Source organism: Trachinotus anak, unplaced genomic scaffold, assembly GCF_046630095.1.
Source record: "Trachinotus anak isolate AG129_WGS33_773 ecotype Australia unplaced genomic scaffold, CSIRO_AGI_Tana_v1 ptg000016l, whole genome shotgun sequence".
Classification (NCBI taxonomy): Eukaryota; Metazoa; Chordata; class Actinopteri; order Carangiformes; family Carangidae; genus Trachinotus; species Trachinotus anak.
The window spans coordinates 14,444,462-14,469,741 of NW_027273867.1; the positions used below are offsets into that span (position 1 = coordinate 14,444,462).

Sequence of the window (25,280 nt, forward strand, 5' to 3'; positions counted from 1 at the left end):
CCCACCCCCTTCACAAGAATAGGTGGCAGTCGTTTGCCATACTGGGCAATGAGCCAAGCATCCAGCTTCTTTGGAGCATGCCACCCGTTGCCAACCTGGGGGTGCCTGCTTTGTTGGCTGTACAGCTGCAACTCAAATGGGGCAGTATGCCCTCACAAACAACCCCCACTTCAAATTTTATACTAGTCAGCTCTCACTCATTACACATACAAATGTACATGTGGGAGAAAGCAATATCTATGCTATTACACACTCATACACACACACAGGGAGAGAGAGAGAGAGAGAGAGAGAGAGAGCAAACCCCTCCTCCTCATTTTATGGCTTGTTTTCGACCTCAGCAGGAATTGAGTCGTGCTGAAAGAGACTTGACCATTGTGCTGACGGGACCACGCTCTCAGCCTCAGCTGCACTACTCCAGTCTGCACCGCTGATTGTAACAGTATTGTGTAACAGCTTTTGTGGAGTGCAGCACTGCATACACAAAATGTGCAAATGCAAACCAAGACAAGCAAAGTTTACACTGCATTCCTCATCACTCTGACAAGTCACCATGCAGTGCTGTGGCATTCTTTTTAGTTAAGAGGTGACAAGTCTGAGTGAAGTTTTAAATAACAGTATCCAACTTTATTTAAGATTTAAAAGCATTTCAGACAGTGGAGTCGAATTTGAGTGGTGCAACTGCATCTGTAAATTTACACCCACCCCGCATCTCACATTTACATGCAGTAAATACATGCAGTAAATGTGAGCAGTCCAGCTTTTGTGGTCACAAACAGTGGCCCGAACATTTCCGTTATGAAATATGTTCCTGTAACAAATAAGATTACGGCCTCTAAGTTACTTTATCAATAACTTATCAAAGCACAACAACCACACACGTGTGCAAGGAGGCGCAAAAGCACACCACTCAAAATAAATCAAAATCAGACCGTAAACAAGCCGCTTTTCAGTCACATGCATTCCTCAGTCACCCCCTCACTGTAAAGAGGACAGAAAACACACGCATACACACTTCCCCATTGCCAGAAACTGTGTTTATATCCAGGGGCTGTATTGGCTTCTCTTCCTTAAACAATCTTTATCTGTACTTATGTGACACCAAAAGCAAACAAGGTGAATATCAAGGCAACTGGGCCACTGCTAACTAGGCCCCATATCACAACCATACATTTGGACATCATCTGAACTTTATAGTCTGCCAGGCGAACTATTTTAAACCTTTGTTAAACGAGAAGAGCCTTGTTGTGCAGAGTGATTTCAAATAAAGCCATTTAATAATCAACTGGGTGTCAAGCTGCATCATCTACAAATGAAAATGTCCAAAAACACGTTGAGTGCAAATATGTAATTAAAGGCAAGGTGCACAAAATTATCTATAATAAATATGATCACAAAAACCAATGTGCAAAAACCTCGGACCAGATCTTTCCATTAGTCCAAACGCTGCAGTCACAGCGTGTTTGTTTGCCTCGGCTTACCCACCCACTAGCCCACATAAACATTGCGCAGGCCCTTATCAAGCCCTTTGTCCCATATATTTAATGTCGCCAAATGTCATGACAGCCCGTTATTTGATGCAATATGCAACCAAATCTGTATTACAGCTATTCTGAGCGATGCCGGTTTGTTCCCGCTGATTAAATTCGCCATCAGCGGCGGCAGCAGCGGCGGCGGTAGCGGTGGCACCGTTAAATCCGCTCCGCGCAGGAAGCGGTTAAACGCTGCAAAACACCGCACAACAAAAACAGTGAAGCGCTGCCTGCCGGCCGGGGCGCCTTTCTCGCTCCAGCACACACACACACACACACACACACACACACCTTCAGGCTGGATTTGAGCGGTCCTTTGGCTGCAGTGTGGTTGAACCCAGCGGCTATCTCCTCCTCGGAGAACTCCTTGAGGCTCCCGTCTTGCATGAGCACGGTGTAGACGCTGCGCCGGGCTCCCGCGGCCGAGACGTCTCTGTTTTCCTGCTTGACAGCCTGGACCACTCCTGTCACCGGGGCACCGTCCCCAGTCGGACTCGGCGCATAGACGCGGCTGCCGAGGATCGACCGTTTCACCAAACGCCTCGTATGCATGTCTGAAAGTGTCTCACTGAAGTCAGAGCCGGCGAACCGGTGAATTTAAATCATTAACCGTCGAGTTATAACCGGTAAACAACGTCGAGCAAAACACAAAACCGCAGCGGGTAGACTACGCGCTCCAACAGCCCCGACAAAATGTTAGAAAGCGGCAACATACTCGGAAGGCGAAAACTACAAACAGCGTCCTAAATGCGCCGCATTCAAAAGCACCGAAAACCGGAGGAGAGCTCGGGATTAGCACCGACAAATGCCAACAACATGAAAACGATTCATTCGCCGCTAAACAACCTCCACATCCAACCGGCTGCCTCTCTTCCTCCGTTCGACCTGTTTGTTTTCCCCACTGCTCCCTGCGAGCTCCGGAGACGGCGGGAAAACACGGGCTAACACCGGGTTCGGGATCCGAAATGACATTTGCACACGATTTAACAAGATAGCGGCTTATTCGCGATAAAAACGACTCGGGCGTAGAAAAATGAAAGCGAATACGTCGAATGATTTCGCTTCACTCGACCCTGTACGTGGTCATCCCACCGCAGATGCTGAAAACGGTTCAAAATATAACCGTCAGGTGACTCCGGATCCGGCTACTGCGACATCCAGTCCGTGTGTGGCTCCGACCGAACACAGCCTCTACCGGCGGAATGCTGCCTGTAAACATGTGCGGTCCGGCGGCCTAGGAGAGCCGCAATTGGTCGGCGAAGCACACGCCTCCACAAGCCCCCACCGCTCCCCCTTCTCTTCCGACTGAAGGTAACTAAAGCCGGGAGGATGCTCCATTCAAAACAATGACGCAAGGATGGAGCGGAAACGAGAAGGGAGAGGGTATGGCAGAAGGAAAGAAAGGGGAATGGGGGGATTTAAGCTGTGGAAAGGAAAACCTCTACCAGACAGTAGTAACTTAGCTGTTACATGCATGTAGCCTACTTTTCAGGTGCAATCGGACTTCTAAATTACCCTGACGTGGTTCTAAAATGAAGGTAATGGACTGCACTGGTCTGTTTTTGTGAATGTAAACACAACAGGTTATTTAATTCCTTATTGGTTTTGTCATTACTAAACATGCTGTTTTTTCTCTACTAAAGGGTCAACATGTTCAACATGGACCCTGCGCACATCATGCATCTGGCCAGGCAAGAGCCAATCAAATCTAAGCCTGTCCCATTAGATAATTTCGACAAACAATGCTGGACAGATGCAGCTTGTGCAATACTAAATACAGCCAAGATAAATATCTATGAAAATGCAAATTTAAAAGGGTGAACCTAGGTCAGCCTTGCCAGACATGCAGTGACCTTTATTTAATGTCACACGTAGTGTGTCAATCATAAGAATGATTCAGTAGTCATATGCTTCCTTATTTTATGCTCTACTTTATAACACTGTACATAACAGCGCTCACAGGTGGCTAAGCTACTATTCTAAAAAAAGAAAAAGTGTGATCACACAATGTGACACAAGTTGTTGCTCTCTAAGAAAAAAAAAAGATATCTGATAAGTGTGTCCCTCTTGATTAAAAAGTTCACTGTGCTTTGATAAATCAAGTTTAGCAGAAGACATCATGATTATCAGCCAGTGTGGCTGAGCGAATATTAGTAATATTACTGTTATCACAGTAACAAATGGCCTAATTGATGTCAAACGTAATGTTTTTTTTAGAAAATCATATGCAGCTTACAATCTGTCTACATGACAGCACCGCAGTGAATAAAAGGACACAATGACACGATTTATTATATATATATTTTAATAGGACAATTCATGTCATAAAATATTTACATGCAGAGAATGGAAAATAGACAGAGTGGAGTAACAGATGTGGCCATAACTGCCAAAACAGGCTTTGCCCTGTGATCAAAAGCGGGTGTCACCTTAGAGTTGTCTGCTGGTTGTAGGGGGGGGGAGGGGGGGCAAACTGTCTCATTACAGGAGTAGTGGCAGCAGAGGAGCATCTCCAAACTCCTGCAACACCCCCATTCCCTGAAGAGGAATGGACATGTTTATATGACCAAGACAGCAAGAGGGAATGTGATTTTAGGTAAGTATCTATTAACAGTGTGTGTGTATGTGTGTTGTGTGTGTTGCCCTGATTAGATTTGGCACTAAAGCATCCCCCTTTGGCAGATCATTTCCTTAGAGGACATTTATAGCGTTCTGTGAACACCATTATATCTAAATGATGGCACCACCCTGATACACAACCATGTCTCTTGGTAGGAGCAATGTACTCAAAGGGTCATGTGGGAGTGTAAATAACACTGATAATTACCTCTTTGCAGAATTTAACATAATTCTTTTTAGGGTCCCACATACCCGTCTTCATTCAAAAAATACTGGGAGTGGATTGCATTTAAAATCCTCTTTGACTACAGCATTGCTGGGAGATGTAACAGCATTTCAAATGTCTGATATCATTTATGAATCTAATGCCAGGCAGTGAGGGCTGCCTGTGTTTGTCTCAACCACCAACAAACTCCTGCAAGTCTAATGAAACATGAACTCAGGCTGGAGATAGCGTAATGCTGGGATATGTTGATGTGGGTGGAAGCAGATGACACCAATTGTTCTGCAAAAGCGGGGAGATACTGTAGCAGTGAAAGATATATTTACAGCAAAAAAAAAACTAAACAAAAAAAAAAAAAACATTGGCCCTGTTAATTTGAAAATAAGCATCAAACAACAGTATTTAGACAATAATTCTTTTTTTTTTTTTTTTTTTTTTTTAAATAAAAGTACCACACTTATTGTTTCTTAAAATGCAAGTACCAAAACATTGTACCATATTTCTGACGTGACTGGTTACTACTACTCAGAACTCAAAAGCAGCTCTAAGTTACATTACAAGGCAAAAAGCCATTGGACAACAGGGTTTCAGTTTTCCATAAAACAAGGCAGACATATAATCAGTGCTCTTAACAGACTTATCCTAAAATTATATCACTCTGAACATTGTACAAATAAGTAAAAGCTTACATAAAACTTCCAGCAAGTAACGGTTAAAATAGTGCTCTAACTATATACAAGCCTTGGTTGGCATGTCGTCAGTACAAGCTACAAACAGACAGATATGTTTTTCTTCAGAGTGCTACTAGTAAGTCAAAAAGCATTAGATATTCAAATTGTGCAGAGATCTAACTGACTTGTAATAATGCTTTTGATAAGCTGTATATAAATGCAGTACCATAATATTAAACCTTGTGCTTTAAAATAATCCAGGATGCCAACTGAAGACTGTATACTGTACCAAGAGTAGGCTCAAAAAGCATAACAACCAAAAAATACATTTGAACTATAACATTTGCATTCATAATAAAAGTTTGTCTGTCACTTTATCACATTACAAGTCTTTTGAATTTGTGTTGACCCCTTTGTAAAATGACAAAAAAACAAAATATGGTCTCATCATATATATATATTTTTTAAAACAATGAATTCTTTAAAAAGTCAGGGGAAAGCGTACCTTTACAACTGTCATTGACTCACAACTCACTTTCATTTTCAATAAAAATGCTAGAAACTTCTATAAAACCATATTTACTTTACTTTCACAGACATACTTTGTAGCATTTCACAATTACACAACAATATGCGTCTTCAAATAAATATGAATTTCACAAAAAAATGTTGACATGGACTGGAAAACCTCTAAAAAATCCATTGAATGTGTGTTGTGAAACTGCGAGCTCAATCTGCTTCTCTAAGCTTTTCTTTCCATTTTGGTTCAACAGATGACTGGTTTCATATCTCCTGACCTGTAACATGTTGAACCCACACCTTTGCTGTGGTCCATCTCAACATAAGGACTTGAATATAGCACTGCAACAGTCATCATTAATCTATCAAATGCAATGTTTGTCTTGACTAACTATTTGGTCACAGATGAAACTGGTTTTTGCTTTCCATGCCAACATCCCATTCACAGGAATTTTAAGCACAGTGGGAGGTGTTGCCAACCTGACAAGGAGCAGCCTGGAAATACACCATGACGCCTCAATAAAACAAGGGACACTGAGTTACCTGGAAGAAGCTAGAAAGTCACTAGCAGCTGCAGATGGGGCATACAAACAATCTTACCTTCATATGTACAGTAAGTGCATGAATATCATGAGCATATGGCACTGAATTATTGGTATCTTTTTTATATCACAGGCACAGATAATGTCCTCAGCTAACCCTTGAAATGCTCTGTGTGTTGTGATAAAATATTTGATATTTATTTGATATCTTTTCATAATCGAGTGTTCATGATATGCATTGTCAGCAGAGATGAAAAAGAGGAATTTAATGATGATCCAAAGTGCAATCTTCCACATGATTAATGCCCAGTGACTGAGGTACTGCAGTTCATTTACTGGTAGGCCTAACAGTACCGATGACGTTGACCACGGGTGATAAATTAAAAGTTCAGATATGATAAACCGTACCCAAGCTGTAAAGAGGACACTCATGCATTGATGATGGATGCGGTGTGGTGAGTCATTTTCTGCAGTTTTCCCCAAGTCATGCACCAAAAGCATGCTTGGTAGCAGGATCAAAGCACTGCAGGAACGTCTGTAAGATGTGTCAGATAGGAAGCTTCAACCAAAACCGCCGCAGATGAAGATGATGATGAGGGGGAAAAACTCAAAGGCGGGATGTTTCCCGGCCCAGACCCAACTCTCCGACGCTCTCATAGTCAGGCTCTGCTTTGGCGGTATCTGATCCCTCTGCTCCCTGCCCAGCCCTGTGGTCATCACCCAAGCTATTAGTCTTTGGGATGCGGATGGTTTCGTAGCCGGGATCTGTGCTGTCCAAGATTGGGTCTTCCCCCAGCTGGGGCTCATCTGGCTGGGTGTAGATATCTCGGACAGTGGCGTAGAGGTCACTGGAGGAAGAGGCCGGGACCAGACCTTTGATCTCTGCGATGCTGCTGTAGTCGTGCTCTTTGTCTTCCTCGTTTACAGCATCGTCACAGTTTGTTTTGTTGACTGTAGAGTACACGGCCGACTGGAGGACACAGAAAAGACACGCTGTTCATGTGAATTGCCCTTGTTTTGGGTTATTTTATAAAACTGTGGATTATATAAACTGTGAATATAACTACATTTAATGAGATAACAGGAATGAGAACACAAAAAGAAAGAGTCACCGATACGTTCATATCAAAAGAGTCCTGCAGGGTTTTTCCCTCATAGCGAATTGTCTGATGTTCTGTAACTAGTCTACCAGTTTCCGCTTTTTCTTTTCTTTTTTTTATCTTTTTGGTACTTGGAGCTTTGGCATTCACAGTGTAAAGTGCTGCAGTCTCGGGACTGGAAAAGACAGTTTGGGGAATAAGGGAGTTAAACACACACTTACCTCATTGTCTGACAGAATGTGGTTGTCGAACCCTGGTGGAGGAGACAGAGGGGAGTGTAACTGGAAGAGAAAAGAACAAAAAGATAGATTTAGATATGGCAGCCTGTGTATAAAAAGAAAAGACTGAGTGCAGAATCTGATGTTTTAAACACTCCCAAAGCTTCAACTAAAAGTGGCTGTTACGAACATTTAAAGGGTTGTCACGCATTTTTATTTTGAAGAATTAGGTGGCATCTTCCTGTTGTAGAAATTTAAAGCAACAATCCATAGAGTGTCTCTTATAAACAAAAGCAGCAAGCTGCAACACAGAAACAAAAACTTTGAGGGAAATGCAATTAAGAAATGGTTGCGGTTCTTATTGATCTGCATCACTAAAACATGTTGGCAAACTATTGACCAGTTCTCAAAAACATAAACACCAGTGGAAAATCTGCGAATGTCTTAAGAGAGCGCCCGGTAAGCGATCAATAAAGTGAACTTCTAAACTATTCCCAGCAGTGAGAGAAAAACAGGCTTTGCGCTTGCCGTTTCGGCTGCGATACGTATAAAGCTAATGTTGTTTATAACCACCCGTTCATTAAGAAAATTATTGAGTGAAAGTCAATAGGCAGTGACAGAGAGTGTGATGTTTTTGTGCACAGTCTCTGTTCGCTTCGCCTTATGATCGATGAGGGAGCCATTAATCAACAAAGCCCATCTGACAGCGGTGCCAAACACCTCAGGAGTCTAACAAGAACCTCAATATCCCTGCCTGCGTTGACTGAATAGTTCATATTGCGTGAAAATTTCATGCACATCTCCAAGAGGAAAACATTGCTTTTTGTGTTCCTTTCTGACTTGATGAAAGGAATAAATTCAGATTCACGAAGTCCTTGGTTAGAGGCACCAAGGATAATGCTGATGCCTTTGAAAAAAGGGCAGGAAAAGCTGTTCACTTGTTGAGCCATAGCGCCTGGTGCCTGTCAAGGGCACATCTCCACACAAGTTACATTTATGTACTGAATGAAACACTGTGGACAGAGATCATGGATCAAACCGTCCACCCCCACTGTGTGTCATAGCATCTTCATGTGGATGGATGTTTCTCTGGTATTTTCCTCAAAGAGCGTTAATCAATATGATTACTTTATGGATAATGCATGTTTGGAAACATGATTACTTTTATAGATCCGACACGCACTCTACAGTCCAGCAGATGCCTTTTTCATTTTGCTTTAATTAGCTGAACAATTAGGCAGAGTGACCTAAAGGGAGAGTTTGAGTGAAGCATGGACGCAGGTGACTTGACCCAGTCACTGCACCTCTGTGTGTGTCTCACTCTAACTTGAAGCCTCCTTATTCTTGGCTCAAGTATCAGTGCAAATTAAACAGGAATTTTCATTTGGCCATTCACACAGTCTGCAATAAACGCCTGGTTTTGATGCATATGGACATTAAATTGTAGTCTGAAAAAAATGATATCAAGACCTATATCAGCATGTAGACAGGGGGTTTGTTTTGTGTCGATACACATCGAGACATTACATCCAGGAAATGAATATTCTGACATGCTACAATAAGATGCAATGTGTTTGCGTGTGTGTGTGAGAAGATTACAGCAATGTGTGTGTGTGTGTGTGTGTGTGTATGTAGGAGATACAATGACATGCAGGACACACAAGTATGACACTAAGCTGATTACAGTCGCCTCAGAGGATGGACAGCTCAGGTGTCAGTGTGTCAGTCGTGCTGACGTGCATGTTGACATAGGCACATATAAATCAGTATTAATATCTCCACTCAGATTATCTGTGTCCCCTGTCTTGCACATGCTCAAACCCAAACAAATTGTAGATATGCAAAATAAATAAACCATATTAACACAAACTCAACTATAAATCACACACGTACACATGCAGATATATTACGTACTCAAATCCTCTGTCTCACAATAGTGATTCCCACTTCTGACAGGCAGCTCAACAGTGCTGCTGACAAGCTAAATATCGCAGTTTACCTGCACCATGTCCCCAGTGTATTTCCCAGTGGCCCATTGGCTGGGTCAAATTCATTTCCTGTGCCTCATATGAAAAGCCCACAGGCAACACACAGTCAAATGACTGCAAACAAGTGTTACTGCTGTTTATGACGGTTCAATAACTGTACAACTGCACAGGATCAGAGAAACTGGGAATAAAAGGTCACAAAACGGCTGTGTGGGTGTGCGAGTTTGTGTGTGTGTGTGTGTGTGTGTGTGTGTGTGTGCAGTGAAATGTTAAACTAGAAACCAGATGTGCGTATGGAAAGATGTGTTTATATGAGAAAACCTGTGTGTGAATGTGTGTGTATGTGAGCAGCATTTACCGAGCTGCCACTGGAGGGGATTCCTCTCAGACATTTACATACAAGCACCCCAGTGTATATGCACAAGATGACTGTATATATATGTGTGTGTGTGTGTGTGTGTGTGTGTGTGTTGTGTGTGTGTGTGTGTGTGTGTGGGTGAGAGAGAGCGAGAGCGAGAGAGAGAGAGATGGAGATGTAGAGAGAGTATCTGTGGCCCATATCATCCATCATGAAGCCAGACTAACTGTCATAGTGATGGTGGCCAGCTGGCGCTCACTACGCTCAGACACACGTACACATACTCGGTCTGACAAGACAAATCACTGACGGCTCCTGGTCATACACGGACGTAAACCACGGGGAGCAGGGAACATTCAGGGTTAACCTTAAATCAGCCCCAGGGAGTCTATGTGTAGCAGAATATATGTAAACACACACACGTCTCAGTACCTGTGTGTGTGTAATAAGGGGGGATGGGGAGAAATAACAGAATTAATGCTGACTAGACACACCAACAAGGTACATGTGGGTGCACGTATATAAATGAATACACTTTTCAGCATGTATTGTAGCCCTGCAGATCGAGATTTCATCATGGATACAGGGGTCAGATGAGCTGGACTCGCCTGCTGCCCACATGAGCTACAGTGATTAACTAATTGGCTGCAACACCAGGGACAAAGGAACAGAAAGATGTGACTAAACAAAGGGAAGAAAAATAAGGAGAGGTGGAGGAGATGAAAAGAGGAAACAAGAACCAAGAAGACGGAGTATAATAAAGGATAATTCTGCTTTATTACAACAGGCGTCTCACTTTAATAGTTTTGGCAGTTATTTTGTACCGGCTGTGGTAACAGTGTACTCACCAAAGATCTGGGAACATGGCACCATTACAACAACAAAGTCAAAGCCACCAGCCAGGTGATTTAAAAGACTATGTTTTGAAGGTGAAACCAAAAGTGAACATATCTGAAATGTTGGTAATAATCCCTCAATGTACCAGAAAACCGTGCTTGCACAACTACAGCAAGTACAGTAGGTCAAAATTGAACCAGGATGTCAGTTTGTAGATTGTGATGAACACTTACAACAGAGAGTTTGTGAAACTTCTCAACTACTAACTGGGATGATAGCCAACATAGGGATGATGGCCAAAACGTATGCCTGTACAGTCATGTTAGCAGCTCTGTGAGGATACTTAGGCACAGCAGTGCTTTGAGATAAATACTACCATGAGCACGCTAACATGCACACAATGACAATGGTAACATGCTGATGTTTCTACCCTGACGTGAGGAAAGCGACGAGATCAACAAATGGTTTTGCAATTCATCCTGAGAGGAAGATGGATGTTTGTAACAAACTGATGGCAGTCCATCTAACAGTTGTCGAAACATTTCACTTAAAACACCCACATTTCAACTTAATGGTGATGCTAGAGAAAAAGTCAGGGGATCTATAAAGTTTTTAACCTTGGCATTCACCCTCTAGGCACCATGGATATCTGTGTCAAACCTAACAGCAATGGTATTTCAGTCTTGACCAAAGTGTTGGATAGGCCTACACTGCCGTCTTTAGAGCCATGCTGGTCATGTGGCTCAAAATGAGAGAAGTTCAAATCGAGCATAATTATCCTTTAAAACAGGACAAGGGGAAGTGATGCAGAGGAAAGAGCAAAGCAAACATGAACAGAACTTAAAGGAGGAGTGTAGAAAAGAAGAACAGTTGCCACTTCCCGCAGCTTTGTGGCAGATTGACAATGTGGTGTTTATGTTCGTGCGCTTGTCAGCTTCCATCAGTCTGATGCAATTCGTTCCGTGAGTTTGTTGGTTTGTTTTTGTGTGTGTGTGTGTGTGTGTGTCTGTGTGTGTCTCTCTGATGGATCTCTGCATGTGGAAGACGACATGCTGAGAGCAGCAGCAGCAGCTCCTCTGCTCTGTTCAGCACATGACACTGAACTGCTTTTCTTCTCTCCCTTTCACCTCCACACTCCCTTATCTTACTGTTCTCTTCTTTCATTTACTCCCTTTCCCTCTCTGCTCCTCTACATCTCCATCTCTCACCCTTTTTCCTCTCCTCAGCACTGTTTCTTCTTTATCATCCGTCTTTCTTTCCGATACACTCCTCTCTTCTACAGATGGCTTCATTTGTATGCCACTGGGCTTCTTTTTTTTCTTCTTCTCCTTTCATTCACTCACTGTTTCTCACTCTTGACTCTCTCTCTCTCCCTCACCCTTCATGCCTCCCGGTCCTTTCAGCAATTTTTTTTTTTTTTTGAGTCAATCTCCCATCATCTCTCCGTCACTATCTCTGTTTCATCTATTACTCTCTCCTCCTCTTCCCTCTCTGGCTCCCATTTTCATTCTCCTTTCCTCCCCTCACTCCTACACCGTTCTCTCTCTCTCTCTCTCTCTCCAATTTCTCCCCTCGGTCTGTCACTCTCCCTAAAGCAGCACTGAGCTGGCAGCTTAGCAGATGATAATTGTGTGGGAGATACGTCTCCCTTCTTCTCTGTTCTCCATTGTCTCTGTCTCTTTCCAGCTACGTTGACTCTTTTACACAGAGTTCCCGAGCCGATGACCCACCTCAAAATTATATTGGAATAAATTGGATTATGAAGAATTTAATACCTCTTGAGATATTACAATGACTGCCTTACTTTTTTGTAATAAATGAGTTGGTCACATGTTGATATTTACTCTGACAAGTTAGGGGGCACATTTTAGGTATGCTTGTTTTGACTTTTATGCATTAATGGGCTTAAATGTGTTGTTTCTGTAACATTCAACCAAAACACCAAATGGCAGCAGGACCGATCACATGACTGGGGTTAAAGTAACGGAAAAGATCCAGAAATGTCGCTAAATCCGACATTTTAAAACCTCAAAATTGATGATTTTATCAAAACATTAAACATGTAATTGATACAAACACTAACTTCGTTCAGGGACATTTTTTAACTCGTTTGAAAAGCTGGTGACAGCTCGCATGCTAATATCAATTACACAGCTCATGCTACTGTTTGTTAAAATGCACTAATGTTTTGACAGATGACAGCAATGAAGGCCACAATGGTAATATGTAGGGATCTGAAATAAATTCAGGCTCTCGCTGTAGCTAGCTAACTGCTGAACATTTTACTGACGTAATGTTAACTCTGCTGTGATCCGAACTGATGACAGATGAAAAGTAGCCCAGTCAGAGCCTAGCAAGTGTTTTGGATGTAACATTAATCAGGAAAAGGCTTCAATTATATGAGCAGATGAATAGTCAACTAGAAGTTTAAATAGGAATTTTTTTTAAACCTGGTTGGAATGAACTAAAATGGTATTTGTTTTTGTCGGTCATCAACTATCATGTCAAACAAACCAACAGAATCTAGTGCTGTGCCTTACAGAGAGAGAAGGGTCAATTTAGGATTTAACCTGCATTGTGCACTAGATCTACAGGTGTGAGACCACAGTCACACACACACACGCTAACACACACACACACACACACCATCCTCACCTCTCCATTGTGCAGTCCAGCCCCAGCCAGCCCATTCATCACCACCGGCTGGTTGTCGTTTTCATCCAGAACTTTCTCTGGTACTGGCGGGGGTAAGTCCTCCTCTGGTTCCTCCAGAGGCTTGTGAGAAGGCATGGTGGCATTATCAGAGCGCCTTTTGGCCTCCATGTCAGCACTGTGACGGCTCTTCTTATTCAGGTCGACAGAGGCGTACTCCACCCCTGCGCACAGGGGCCCCCGCTCAGGTGTGCAGGGGCTGAGGTGGCCATTGAGGAGGGCAGGGGGATGATGGGGAGGTTCGTCGGGGCTCAGCGGGATGGTACCGTTGGGGAGGCCAAGCTGTGCGGGGGGGTCTTTGAGCTCCTTGACCGTCTCGTACAGGGAGTCTTCAACGCTGACGTCACGTGACGCCACTGCAATCTCCTTCACCACCTGCATAGCAGTTACATATATTGGATTATTTAATATACTTGAGCTAAATAAGCTAAATACATTTAATGCCTCTGTTTTTTAACAGAAAATTCAAACAATCCATCTAGCTCTTGCTGAAAATTCACATTTTCTGTCTGTATTTTCACCCTAAGCTCAATCGATCAACCAATCAATCACTCAGTCAACCGGCCAACCAATCAAAGCTTTAATCTCCTCTACTGCCACATTCAAGCTAAGTGCAAGTAAAAACGTGATTCTGCTATTGTGAGGTGACTTTAAACATTGACCTCATAGGTGCTGTCCCCTGAGGCCGGGGGTCCGTCCCCGATAAGGGCATTGTTGGGAGGGATGCTGGGAAGCTCACGATCCTGAGGACACTTGGAGGACCTGAGCTCTGATTGGCTGGAAAGCATCTCCTCTGACGGCTGGGGACTGGTGTCCTGTGTGTCTGTGAGGACTAGTGGAACAGAGGAGAAAAGAGTCAGGGTGAGAAAACGGCTTCTCGCTTGATGACGTTGAGATGAATATTTTACATTTACTAATGTTAACACATTTACTGTTGTGAGTCACTATTTTAGTGACTCACAATCTAACTAATCTGAGTAAAGATCTCATGACTCTGGATCTATTATTTTTTCCAGTTTCCTGTTATTAAAGATAAGAACCCATCCAGGTAAAATGGCTAATGAATATGACTAAGAACATTACATAGATATGCTCATAACAAAACAACGGCTGAGGTCAAAAATGTTGCATAACAACAGCTGCCAAACAAATCTTATTATCAGGAACCTGAATTTCTGAACCTACTGGACAACAGAGAGAGAGAGAGAGAGAGAGAGAGTAGCTGTAAATCTATCACTGATACCACATAGTGTAGATAAAATAATTAACTAACTAATTATCTTTCCTTACTTGTACCGCTGGTTAAAGGACCATTGTGCGAGCTGCTGACGGCCGCATCAGTTGCTGGGCTGTCTACTGATTGGCTGATCGTCTCTCTCTCTGACACCTGCACGACAAAGGACAAGATGTTAGTCACCGCTTGGTTCTCACCTCACAAAACAAAGGCAGTCCAGCTTTTGGTTATTTCAATTGCACATCACACCAAGAATTATTCTGATGTTGAATTCCCTGAAGGGAACAGGAATCCATCTGCACTTGTCAGCTTGCACAGGGTAGATGACTTTCACGCCTCTGCTCAATCCAAAAGCCGCTGGCAGCAGACTGCGGTATGTTTGGAACATTATTTTCAGGGTCTCCAGGATTTTGGGGAACACAACTCTCATATTTGCAGCGATGATTACAGTTTTCACACATCCCTGCTTTTCTTAGCTTTACTCATCACATAAATTGATTATTTTAAGCTCATTATCAGTATGTTATGCATGCTTAATTATACTTAATAATAATTTTACCCAACAAGAAAAGACATCTTAAGATTTCTGCAATTGCATAATTTCTGCAAGTGTGAAAAACAAAACTGTTAAATGACTTATGCCTAATGAAGATAAGCTGCTGGTAACAGGGTTTGTGTCCTCCTCACTTACAGATACTTCTAATCTCATGTTCCTAATGTCACGTCGATTCATTAATATGAGACACTGAAGCTAACGGTTTCACAGAAGAGGGTTAAATGACAGAATTAGTAATGTGACATGAAAATTCAAACCATAGACGATGATACTATGATGATATTTGCTTCCCTATTTTACCATCCCTCCCTCTGCAGGGAAGTCAGAGCTACAGAGCAATAACCCTGCTCTGTAGCTGGCGGGGATTCAGTGTTGCTTAAGGACACTTCAGCAGATTTTTCTAACGTGTCCTCCAGTTGAAGGCTGTTTCCCTATTTGTTACATCACATGACGGATTCTGCAGCTCTAATTAAACTGTGATGGTGCAAAAATCCACACTGTCAGTTTGATCAGAGTCAAATCAACTCTACCAGCGAGCAAACACTCAAATCAACACTCTCATCAACTCCAAATAAGAGTCACTGAAAAGACACTGCACTAATTAACACAGGATGTGCTCAGCATCGGCAGGATTTATCACCATCCACTTTAACATTAATTGTCTTGTTTTCATAGGCGGAGGCATCACTCTGTCACCTACTGCTAACAGCTTAGAAATCACTGTGAAAATATATTGACTGGTGTAAGTCAAGAGTCTCTTTGTTTAGGTTTGTTGTTTTCCTCCTGTGTGAGCAGTGAAGTAGAGCATTAGAAGCTACACATCGCCACCTAGTGGTCATGTACCATCATAACTGTTGGTGTCTATGAGGTAATCTTTAACTATTTTATGGCCCAAGCATCTCTAATGTTTTTCTTTTGTTTCAGTTTCTCGGCGAAGGCGGGAAAACACCTGCTTAACGTCTTCAGAACCCAATCTGAGCCACACAGCTGAACCTCACAAGACATGAGTTGAGGTGTTTTAATGCGTCCGGGTAAGGATTGAATGAGACACTTAATTTAGACCATTTGCAGCCTTTAGGTTAAACTGTTTGACAGATGTCTAATGATATGTGTGAATGAAGAGGAGGTGTGAGAGCTGGCGTTAGGATGTGGCCACAGAGAGACAGCCAGACTGATTGTGGGTGAGTGAGGAAAAGCCAATATACTCGTCTACAAAGACAAAGACCCCCATTTAACCTGTCAGGCTGTGACATGGTTCATCATTTAAATGGGTCCCTCCTGAAACAATCTGACCACCCCGTAATTGTGCTACTGCATAGAGGTTACAGTGAAGATATCCATCAAATACAAAAAGGCCCAGAGGAATGTGTATGTGCATAGTGAAGCATGTAGGATGACACACACACACACACACACACACACAGCCCCAGAGGGAATGACAGAATAAAGGAGTGAGCGGTCACTTAGCCTGTGTAAGCCAGGCATTTGCCACATTTAAATGTTGCTTGGTTACTGAATCATCTGTATAATGGGAGTCGGTGATTACTATCTATGTCCATGAAATGATGTTTTAAGATGACGTGTGCACTTTATGAGTAACACATATCCAGACAGAGCAAAAGGTCAACGATACTGAATATTCTCTTTTTTCACATTGTTGTGCCCATTGCTTAACTGAATTCATTTTCATTCTTTCTTCTCAGAGATCTTGGAAAAATAAGCACGCACTATAATATTAAAATAACCAATAATAGCAATCAGTGGAGTTTCCCACAAGTGCTCACTTAGCAGGAAAAGCCACTTCCCCATCAGCGGCCACTTGCAATTTAGGAACAATCTCGCTAACAAGTGCAGGCTGCCAGTCAGGAGGAGGGCAGGGAGGTGATGTTTCTTTGTGTATGTTTCTGTGTCTGCGTGATGGAAGTGGGTTAGGAGGCAAATGTTAAAGTGTGTGTGTGTGTGTATGTGTGTCATAGCACATCAGGGTGGAGACTTGTGTTATTCAGGCATGCAGCCATTGTGGAAGCTCTATCAACAGCCTTGTTTAGCAGTGATTACACAGCCTGATTACAGACATCACATGTCTCCCATGCTGGGAGTAATGAGGACTGTACATAAGTGTGTGTCTGCTTTGTGTGCTTCCATCTGTAACACACTATGTGGGTGCTTTTATTTGAACAAGAGAGCACCTCTAAGTCAAACTTTGTTTCTGTATTCAGATATATATTTTTTTAGTTTCTTGTTTCTCAAGTTTCCCACAATCCCAAGCTGACACTGACCCCTGACCTCATCCATCTATCTGTTTGTCTAGAGACAGCGTAAGACACGCAAATGTGTATGTGTGGGTGTAATTACTCATCTGCCTGACACACTGCCTGACTCAAAACCCATTTCACACACCACACAGATAACACACACACTCACAAAAACACATGACAAACATAACAAGCAGAACTGGAAACCTAATCACGATTTTAGAAAATCATTTTCATCAGAGCTGCCATCTGTGAGGTGTTTCAGTCTCCCTTCAAAATATTAATTTAATTCCTCTTCACAATTGTAGCTTATGCAGGATCCAGCCTACTGCAAGGAAGGAAAAGCTCAAGTCTGACTCACTCCATTCATCAGGTTGTCGTGGTCTACTGCTGGATGTCCATTGGCCGCTTTCTTCTGCCTAAAAGACAGAGGAGAGGAGAGATGAGACCAGAGAAAAATAAACGGTGGATGTTTATTGTTTTGCTTCTGTTCTCCAGCACACTGGGTTCCAAAGGAAACTATGACGTTAAAAAACAATTTTCTTTTATGATGCCTTCAGCGTTCAGTTTTCATTGTTCACACTGCCATGAATGTGTTAATTACATGTTTCAGGATTGAGGTGTTGTACTTGACTTGCATACTATTGAGAGGTGTTTCTACTGCAAAAAGAAAGGACCGTACCACACCACCTTCTCCGTGACCTCAACAATAAACACATAATTGAATTTACATGTCACCAAAAACTGAGCATTAAGGCTCATAAAGACAGATGTTATGGATGGGTTGTTGTATTGGACTGCATTAGAATGTGGCCACTACTTTTTTACATGTATTATTTATTGACTCTGGTCTATGTATAAGTCAAATTGGCTGTCAGGGACGTTAAAGATCTACTCTTCTCTATTTTGGGAGTTTGGGTGAACAGGACACTTGGTGTATTTTTCTCTTCGAGGTATAAAACAATTACAGTTAAATTATTTCTACATGCAACATCAGTTGTTTGATGTTTGGATTCAATATCTACCCCTTCAAATTAAAGCAAAAAATTGGTGCCTCATTAGCCTTGTCATTGTTTCATTCCACATCCAATGGACTGGTGGACGGAGCCAAAACTAAGCTGCCCAAATACTCCGAGACCACACTGTGTTTCACAAGTTAGATGACATTAAAATCTCTGGGTAGTTGAGCAGGACAAACAGACTCCTCAAAGACGTGTTTCTGTGAATAATTTATAATAGTTGTATTAAAGCCAAAACACCCCTGAGGTCATTCCTTGCTGTGCTCAGAGGCATTGTTCCTCATTGTTGTACCTATAATTACTGTAAGAAATAAGAACGCCCTCGCAGGTATTTCTGCTGTCATGCTCAGCTTGCATTTCCAGCAAGAGTAGATTGGGTTTAGATAGTAGGCACTGCAGAACATGTCATTATGTAAAACCAGGAAACTGTTATCATAACACTCGCCAGCCTTTCCTGACTCTTCCAGATATGTGAGCGTTTCCTAGAACAACAATTATAAAGGTCATTATTGTTCATGTGTGTTGTGTGTGTGTGTGTGTGTGGTGCTTACCCCTGGCAGCTAGCACACAGCAGCAGCAGCATAGACACCAGCAGCACGGCAGTGAGGGTGCTGAGGGTGATGACCAGGGCCAGCTGCTCACTGCCCAGCCACGACGCCACCCCGGTAGCAGCTGCCGCCCCCGACCCGACGACACCCGCCTCCGGCCCCCACCACACTCCACTCAGCACCGGAGCCATGACGCATCACACTGTGGGAGGAGAGGACATCGGACAGGTACCGGCTAAGGAAACACAAGAAAGAGAAAACAATTCTGTCATTTGAAATGCTCAAATTCATGGAACCGGGAAATTAAATGAAATAATTGACTGAAAATGTTGTTGGATCATTACTTCAGCATTTGAATGAACGAGGTTTGTGGAAAACCACATATTATATTAAGTGAGATTAAATATGTGGTGTGTGTTTTTCATCACTTCCTAAATGACTGTTGTTGGTGGAGGATAAAGACAGTTTATAGAAGGATACAGTCAGCCAAACTGTTCAAACTGCACTTAATCTGCCGAGCAAACACACTGAAATGAGTTGATTTTTGTGCAGCAGCGTCATCACAGATAATTGCATTTTCAGCACTGTAAAGAAATAAGTGATCATTTTTACTCTGACTCTATGAAAAACTCATATAATGAAACTCTTGTTTCATTGATCCGATCCTGTGCAATGATGTGGTGTTGGTACAACAATGGAGGTCCACGCCACAGACAAAAACACAGGTCACTGTTGGTTTTGGTCATATTATCATTCACCAGCGGCTCAAATGCATCCTGTGATGACACGTGGCCAGCAGGTGGCAGCACAGAGCAGCCTCAGACTGCACTGCAGACAGTGATCTGCCTCAGTCTGCTGCAGTGGCCCTCACACCAGAGACTCCACAACTGGTGTCTGGGCTCTGCCCACAGCATAAGCAACCTCATCACGTCCCCGTCTGACAGCCAAAGTTGGGTTTCACTGAACTGATGCAAGCCCTGATGTTATGATATACGGAGCTGTGCGGTGTCACGGGGTGAGTCACAGAGGGTGGAGGTGGTGGCAGGGATGAGACTGTGTGTTTTTCTGAGCCTGAAAAAACTTCAAATAAATGTGGGAGTGGAGGGTTTGCACCCCACTGTGTGTGGCACTGCAGTGACTGTGACAGAGATCGAGGTGACGTGGAGCAGGAGTGAAAAGGTGATCAGAAAGAGACAGTGACACACTAGGTGACTGACAGGGAGCACAAAGTCAGGAGTGGTTTCGTTCTGGCTATCTACCTACACGCCCTTCTCCTTTCAATCAGCAGAAGAGACAGCTACAGCAGACCTGGCAAGGATCGGTGACAAAAAATATGACAATCCATCTTCCCTCCTCTATTTTCTCCTGGCGCGTGCACAAGCCAAACTCCTGTCTGGAACAATGTGTATGTACGTGTGTGAGTGCGCAGAATTTGTGTAATTTTGTGCCGGTGGTGGAAAAACTCCATTGTGTCTGTCTGCTCGTCTATGCTAATGTGGCCGGGGATTGTGGGAGTCGGGGAAGCGCTCCTCGGCTTCTAGCAGGGAGGAAGTTTTGTGGCGAACCAGATGAAGCTGCAGAAGCCAATTTTAACTTCTCCTTCAAAGAAAGCTGAGGAATTCCTGTTTTTGTTAGAACGCTGTGTTGTGTTTTCCCAGATGAAAAATACACCGGGGCTCATGTTGCTATCAGTGTGAGTGGATGGTGAGAGGCAAACACAACCTTACCTTGACACCTCGGATGATTAGTCAGGTTGGCCTCGCCTGGAAGAGAGAAGATAAGGGGAGGGGGGATTACTGCTTGGTGGAAATAAAAAGCACTGAGCTGAATATTATCCTTGGTGGATGGTGTTGTTCTGTGAGGGTGTGGACTACAAGTGTGTGTATGCCTGGAAGTAAGCTGTGTGAGTGTGTGAGTGGGAGAGTGGTGAGGGAATTGTGAGTATGCTCTTGTTTTTTAATGCCCATATCAAAAACATATTGGACAACAGGCTGCCTGCAACCTCTCAGACACACATACACACACACACACACACTCTGCTCACACACACTTCACCCATGTGTATATGAGATTGACTTCAATGTTTCTTGCACACAGGACACACACAACATCCACTTCATTGACCAGTGAGCCTATGTAACAGAGACCCTAACAACCGGTTGACATCATCTCTTTATCATATCACACAACACATGATATCTGGTCTATAAACGTATGAATCTTGCCCACACTTTTAAGCTATTAGATTTTGATCAATATCCCCCAGTTTGGCTTGTCCACATGTGGTCAAAAATCCTGTCGTTTTTTTTTTCTTCTCCTTAGAAATTCCTCATCCGGTCCCGTCTGAGTGGCTCGTGTCCAGGTGTCGCTATCTGCCACAGTGTGCCAGCTCATATGTGTCTCCGCTGGCACTTAAGCCAGAATAATTACCGGCTGCCATAGCACTGTGTCACCATGGCAACATTCTCTTCTAGCCATCAGCGCTATTTATGGTGGTAGAGAGAAAAAAAAAAAAAGAAATGTAACAGAAAAAAAAAAACCAGAAATGTTTTGAATGCAACTATCAAACTGCAGGCGGTGTGTATGTTAAGATATGTTGTTGGTTTTAGTGTGTGTGGTTGTGTCATTACACAAGTACTAAACTTGACAAACTTTGTTGTTTCCAAAGCTTTCAACCACATCTAATGGCATTCCTCGGGTGATACTGTTACCATGGAGATGGTTTAGTTGTTACCACAAGATATAAGTATGTTAATTTCATCATCTGATAACAGGTGCTTGTGGGTGTATTGTAACATCTGTATTTTTTCAAATGTGGTCTGTAGCCTCTGATAGAGACCATCTCCATGACAACAGTGCAATTCCACCTGCTGAGGTGCAGATGAAAGGTTCGGAATAAACAACCTGGACTTTTTGTCAAGATTAGTTTATGTCAGTGGGGAATTAATTCCATCAAAAAAAATAACCACAAAATAAGATTATTCAAGTTGAGCAGACAAGAAAAAAAAATGAAACTACTTAAAATATTCCTGGCATTTCTAAATTACCAATTACATGACATTACCTACATTAACCTATGTTGAAGCTGTAAAGATTATTTGTAATGATTCTTCTGGAGATGCTCTGATCCTAACCTTTCTTTACGCTCCCTCTACTGATACCTCAACTCAGAACACCGGTCCATATCAATGCTGTCTTTTCCCCTATTTTAAAAACATGACACTGTATAGTCTATATTTTCATGTAAGATAACATGGCCAGGGTTTGCTGTGGTACTAAAAACTAAAAACAGAAACACACCATTTTATACTGGCATTAACAAGGATACTATACTTGATGTGAATCAGGTGTCATGGGCGAAACCCAAACCTCTTAATCCGATCCAATCCAGTCCCCTGTCTCTTCACATATAATAACCAGTGAGAATAAACCTGATTTTGATGAAAACTGTAAAGTCTGTCAAGCCACGAACTGATTAAACAACTTGTCATTTTAGCAACAGCTTCAGCACTCACCATCACCTGTTTGTGCTACATGCGATCTACTTTGTTAACCTTGATTGATCGTTTGGACATAAAAGTATCTTAAGGTCCTGTAAAAGCTTTAAAGCAGGACTGTGTCGTTTTTGAAAGAACAGAAAGACACGTTCTTCCTCCTTCAAATGAAAGTTGAACTCATAAGCAATAAAAAGCTGCCTTTCTCAATCCACGACACTCAGGGGGTTTTGCTGAGACAGTCTTATTTATTCTGGTGTCACCGGTCGCTTATGGTGGCTAATGTCAGCTAATATTAGCAAACTTAGGATGGATATTGCAGTCTATCTGACATTACTTAGACAGTTCCTTGACTTTATGATACTACCTATCCTACTGCTACACTACATTATCCTGCAAATATTACATAGGCTTACTTTCACGTAGCGTTGCGTTTGCTCTCTGTGAGGCGGGGAGCTTCAGCACATTCCAGTATTCCCTGTCTCCCACTCTGCTCTGCCACATTTCATTAGGAAAAAAAACCCAGACTCCACCATCTTAACTCAAATGGAATGAAGAACCTGTTAAGTAAAAACACAGATGCAGCTCTGGAAAAACATTTCTGACATACTTCCCTGCTGAGTAGAAAATATGTGAAGGAGTAAACCATCTATTCTTCCCTGTGAGGACACACTTCATTCCTTAATATTTGATAAACACCGCACAGAAAAGTTCGGAGTATCTTTTTCACAGTGGAAAACTCCTTCCAGGCCACTACCATGTGATACAGGACAGCAAGCCAAGGACTACAACTGTACTCTCTTATGCTGTCATTCTCCGTCTCCCAGGGCTTCCAGGCTTTGAAGAAAGAAAACAGAAGCCTTGGAGGAGAGACAATCAGTGTGGCTGCCTCTCTGTTTCATGCCATAGAAAATAACTGACTGGAAAAGCCATTTGAAAAGGAATGTGTTTTGGGAATTAAAGGCAGAATTCCAAATTCTTCCCTCAGCCAGCTGTACACACACGTAGACCCGAGACCAACCACAAGCCCCATCGAGGCATAACCCACCATGCAAGAAACTAGAGCCAAAGAGGCAATGAATCCAGTCTGAGCCCTTCTGCGCTACAGGCAGAGACCCTACCTGACACTGCAATGAAGCGTACAAGCCAGGCACAGCCACGTGTGTGTGTGTGTGTGTGTGTGTGTGTGTGTGTGGGAGTTTCATCTGTCGGACAAGCTGTCGGACAGCAACGAAAGACAGTGGGGAGGGGGAGAATCAACATCCACAGTCAAAGCAGTGCTTCAGCTTCTGTGGATGCCTGTGTGGCTGTGTGACGCCTCCTTCTGCAGGGTCCTCTGGGTGCACACAGACGGGGAAGGTTTACAGCTGGATGGCTGCTGAGAAATGAGCCCCGGGAAGCTTCTCATAGGAGAGCCAAAGGCATTTCCACAATAATAAATAATCCAGTTTTTAGGGAGAGGAAAAGCCTCAACTTTCTTTATGAAATCATACTTGTGTGGAGCTCTGCAGGAAGCTCAAAGCAACATTTCTAAAATTATAAAAGGAGTTATTAGGGAAGAAAGTGATGACTGGAGTTTATTGCACACAATGAGAATTTCTGCTTCGTTTGCAGGGACTCCTTTTTGTGCACTGTTTGGGGAAATGAACCAGTATTCACTGTTACAAATGCATTGTATGCAAAAGCGCTACTTTGAATAGTTTTCTGTGATTTTCTGGCCAGCAAAAACATCAATAGACACACACACACACTGCACATTTAGTGATACACACACGCTTAACAGAACCACACTTTGAAGTTCTGCTGGGACGAGGCACAAACCAAAGACCTTTTGCTCCCAAAGAACGACACGGCCCTCTGCAGGGTCTCTGCACTGACATTATTTTGGCAGCAGTACACACTTTGGACCAAACTGGACTTACAACTATTTCACTGAAACACAAAAAAAGGAAAAATCAAAGCCTCTTTTATCAAGCTCTATCCTCCACTGTCGGCTCCATCTCTCACTCCATTGTTAGCCAGCGAGTGGGTGACAGAGGGAGAAAGCCTCCTAATTGTTGACACCCAACTAAAAATATCACTGGGGTGATATGGGCATGAATGACTGGGGCTGGGGTTAAGTGATATGTGGATATGCAGATAAACATGCAGCCACAAAAGCATGTATGATAGTGATAAACATACATGTAAAATACCTTTCAATCCACAAATAGTCTGTTTAAAGAACATTGGTTTTCATCATGATTCCTTTGTGAGAACAAAATGGCCATGAAAACAATGAACATGAATGCACCACATAACACACACACACACACACACACACACACACACACACACACACACACACACACACACCATTGACCATCTTGTGGCCTGACCGGAGGGCCATTTGGACGGTGGGGGTGGAGGAAATGGGGGAGGGGAGAAGAAGGGATAGGGGACTGCTGCCAAGAGAGGAGAGAAGGGAAGATAAAGAGAGAAAGAGAGGGGAGTAATAAAGATGTGCAGGAGCCACCCTGTAGTCACAGGAATTCAGGGAGAAAGAGAGAGAGGACAACCAGAGGAATAAATACAGAGAAAGAGACGCAGGAAAGGAAATAGAGAGAGAAAGGCAGAGAGCACTCACAGGCCAACATAGTCATAGTGATGTATACATCCTTACACACACCCATCCCTAGGGAGGGTTGACGAAACACAACTCCCCATAGGCTGCAGTGCAAGGGAGACCCTGCCCTGAACCGAGACAATGTGATTAGGTCCGTACACACACAGAGACACAGCCACATCAGCTGAATTAAATGCATTACTGCAAAATAAAATTTAAAAAAAAAAAAAAAGGGAAACAAGTGTCAGTT

At 42.9% G+C, this 25,280-nt stretch overlaps 2 protein-coding genes and 1 long non-coding RNA gene across 3 annotated transcripts in view; 1 reads left to right on the top strand and 2 right to left on the bottom strand.

Moving 5' to 3' along the window:
• The window catches only part of znf704 (zinc finger protein 704), a 44,630-nt gene extending 41,907 nt beyond the window's left edge, over window positions 1-2,723 (bottom strand). The window contains exon 1 of the mRNA XM_071499266.1: window positions 1,824-2,723. Within this exon, the coding sequence (XP_071355367.1) occupies window positions 1,824-2,084 (261 nt within the window). The 5' untranslated portion in view covers window positions 2,085-2,723. The remainder of the gene's footprint in view (window positions 1-1,823) is intronic.
• A 2,067-nt stretch (window positions 2,724-4,790) lies between these two features.
• The window catches only part of pag1 (phosphoprotein membrane anchor with glycosphingolipid microdomains 1), a 48,849-nt gene continuing 28,359 nt past the window's right edge, over window positions 4,791-25,280 (bottom strand). The window contains exons 2-9 of the mRNA XM_071499267.1: window positions 20,659-20,694; window positions 18,935-19,166; window positions 17,726-17,783; window positions 14,610-14,706; window positions 13,982-14,151; window positions 13,263-13,694; window positions 7,428-7,487; window positions 4,791-7,076 (exon numbers count right to left, since the gene is read on the bottom strand). Of these exons, the coding sequence (XP_071355368.1) occupies window positions 6,714-7,076; window positions 7,428-7,487; window positions 13,263-13,694; window positions 13,982-14,151; window positions 14,610-14,706; window positions 17,726-17,783; window positions 18,935-19,122 (1,368 nt within the window). The 5' untranslated portion in view covers window positions 19,123-19,166; window positions 20,659-20,694 and the 3' untranslated portion in view covers window positions 4,791-6,713. The remainder of the gene's footprint in view (window positions 7,077-7,427; window positions 7,488-13,262; window positions 13,695-13,981; window positions 14,152-14,609; window positions 14,707-17,725; window positions 17,784-18,934; window positions 19,167-20,658; window positions 20,695-25,280) is intronic.
• On the top strand, window positions 14,048-17,813 carry LOC139633545 (uncharacterized). The gene is made up of 3 exons (XR_011693778.1): window positions 14,048-14,180; window positions 16,034-16,140; window positions 17,673-17,813. It is a non-coding gene; the product is annotated as an uncharacterized lncRNA (long non-coding RNA).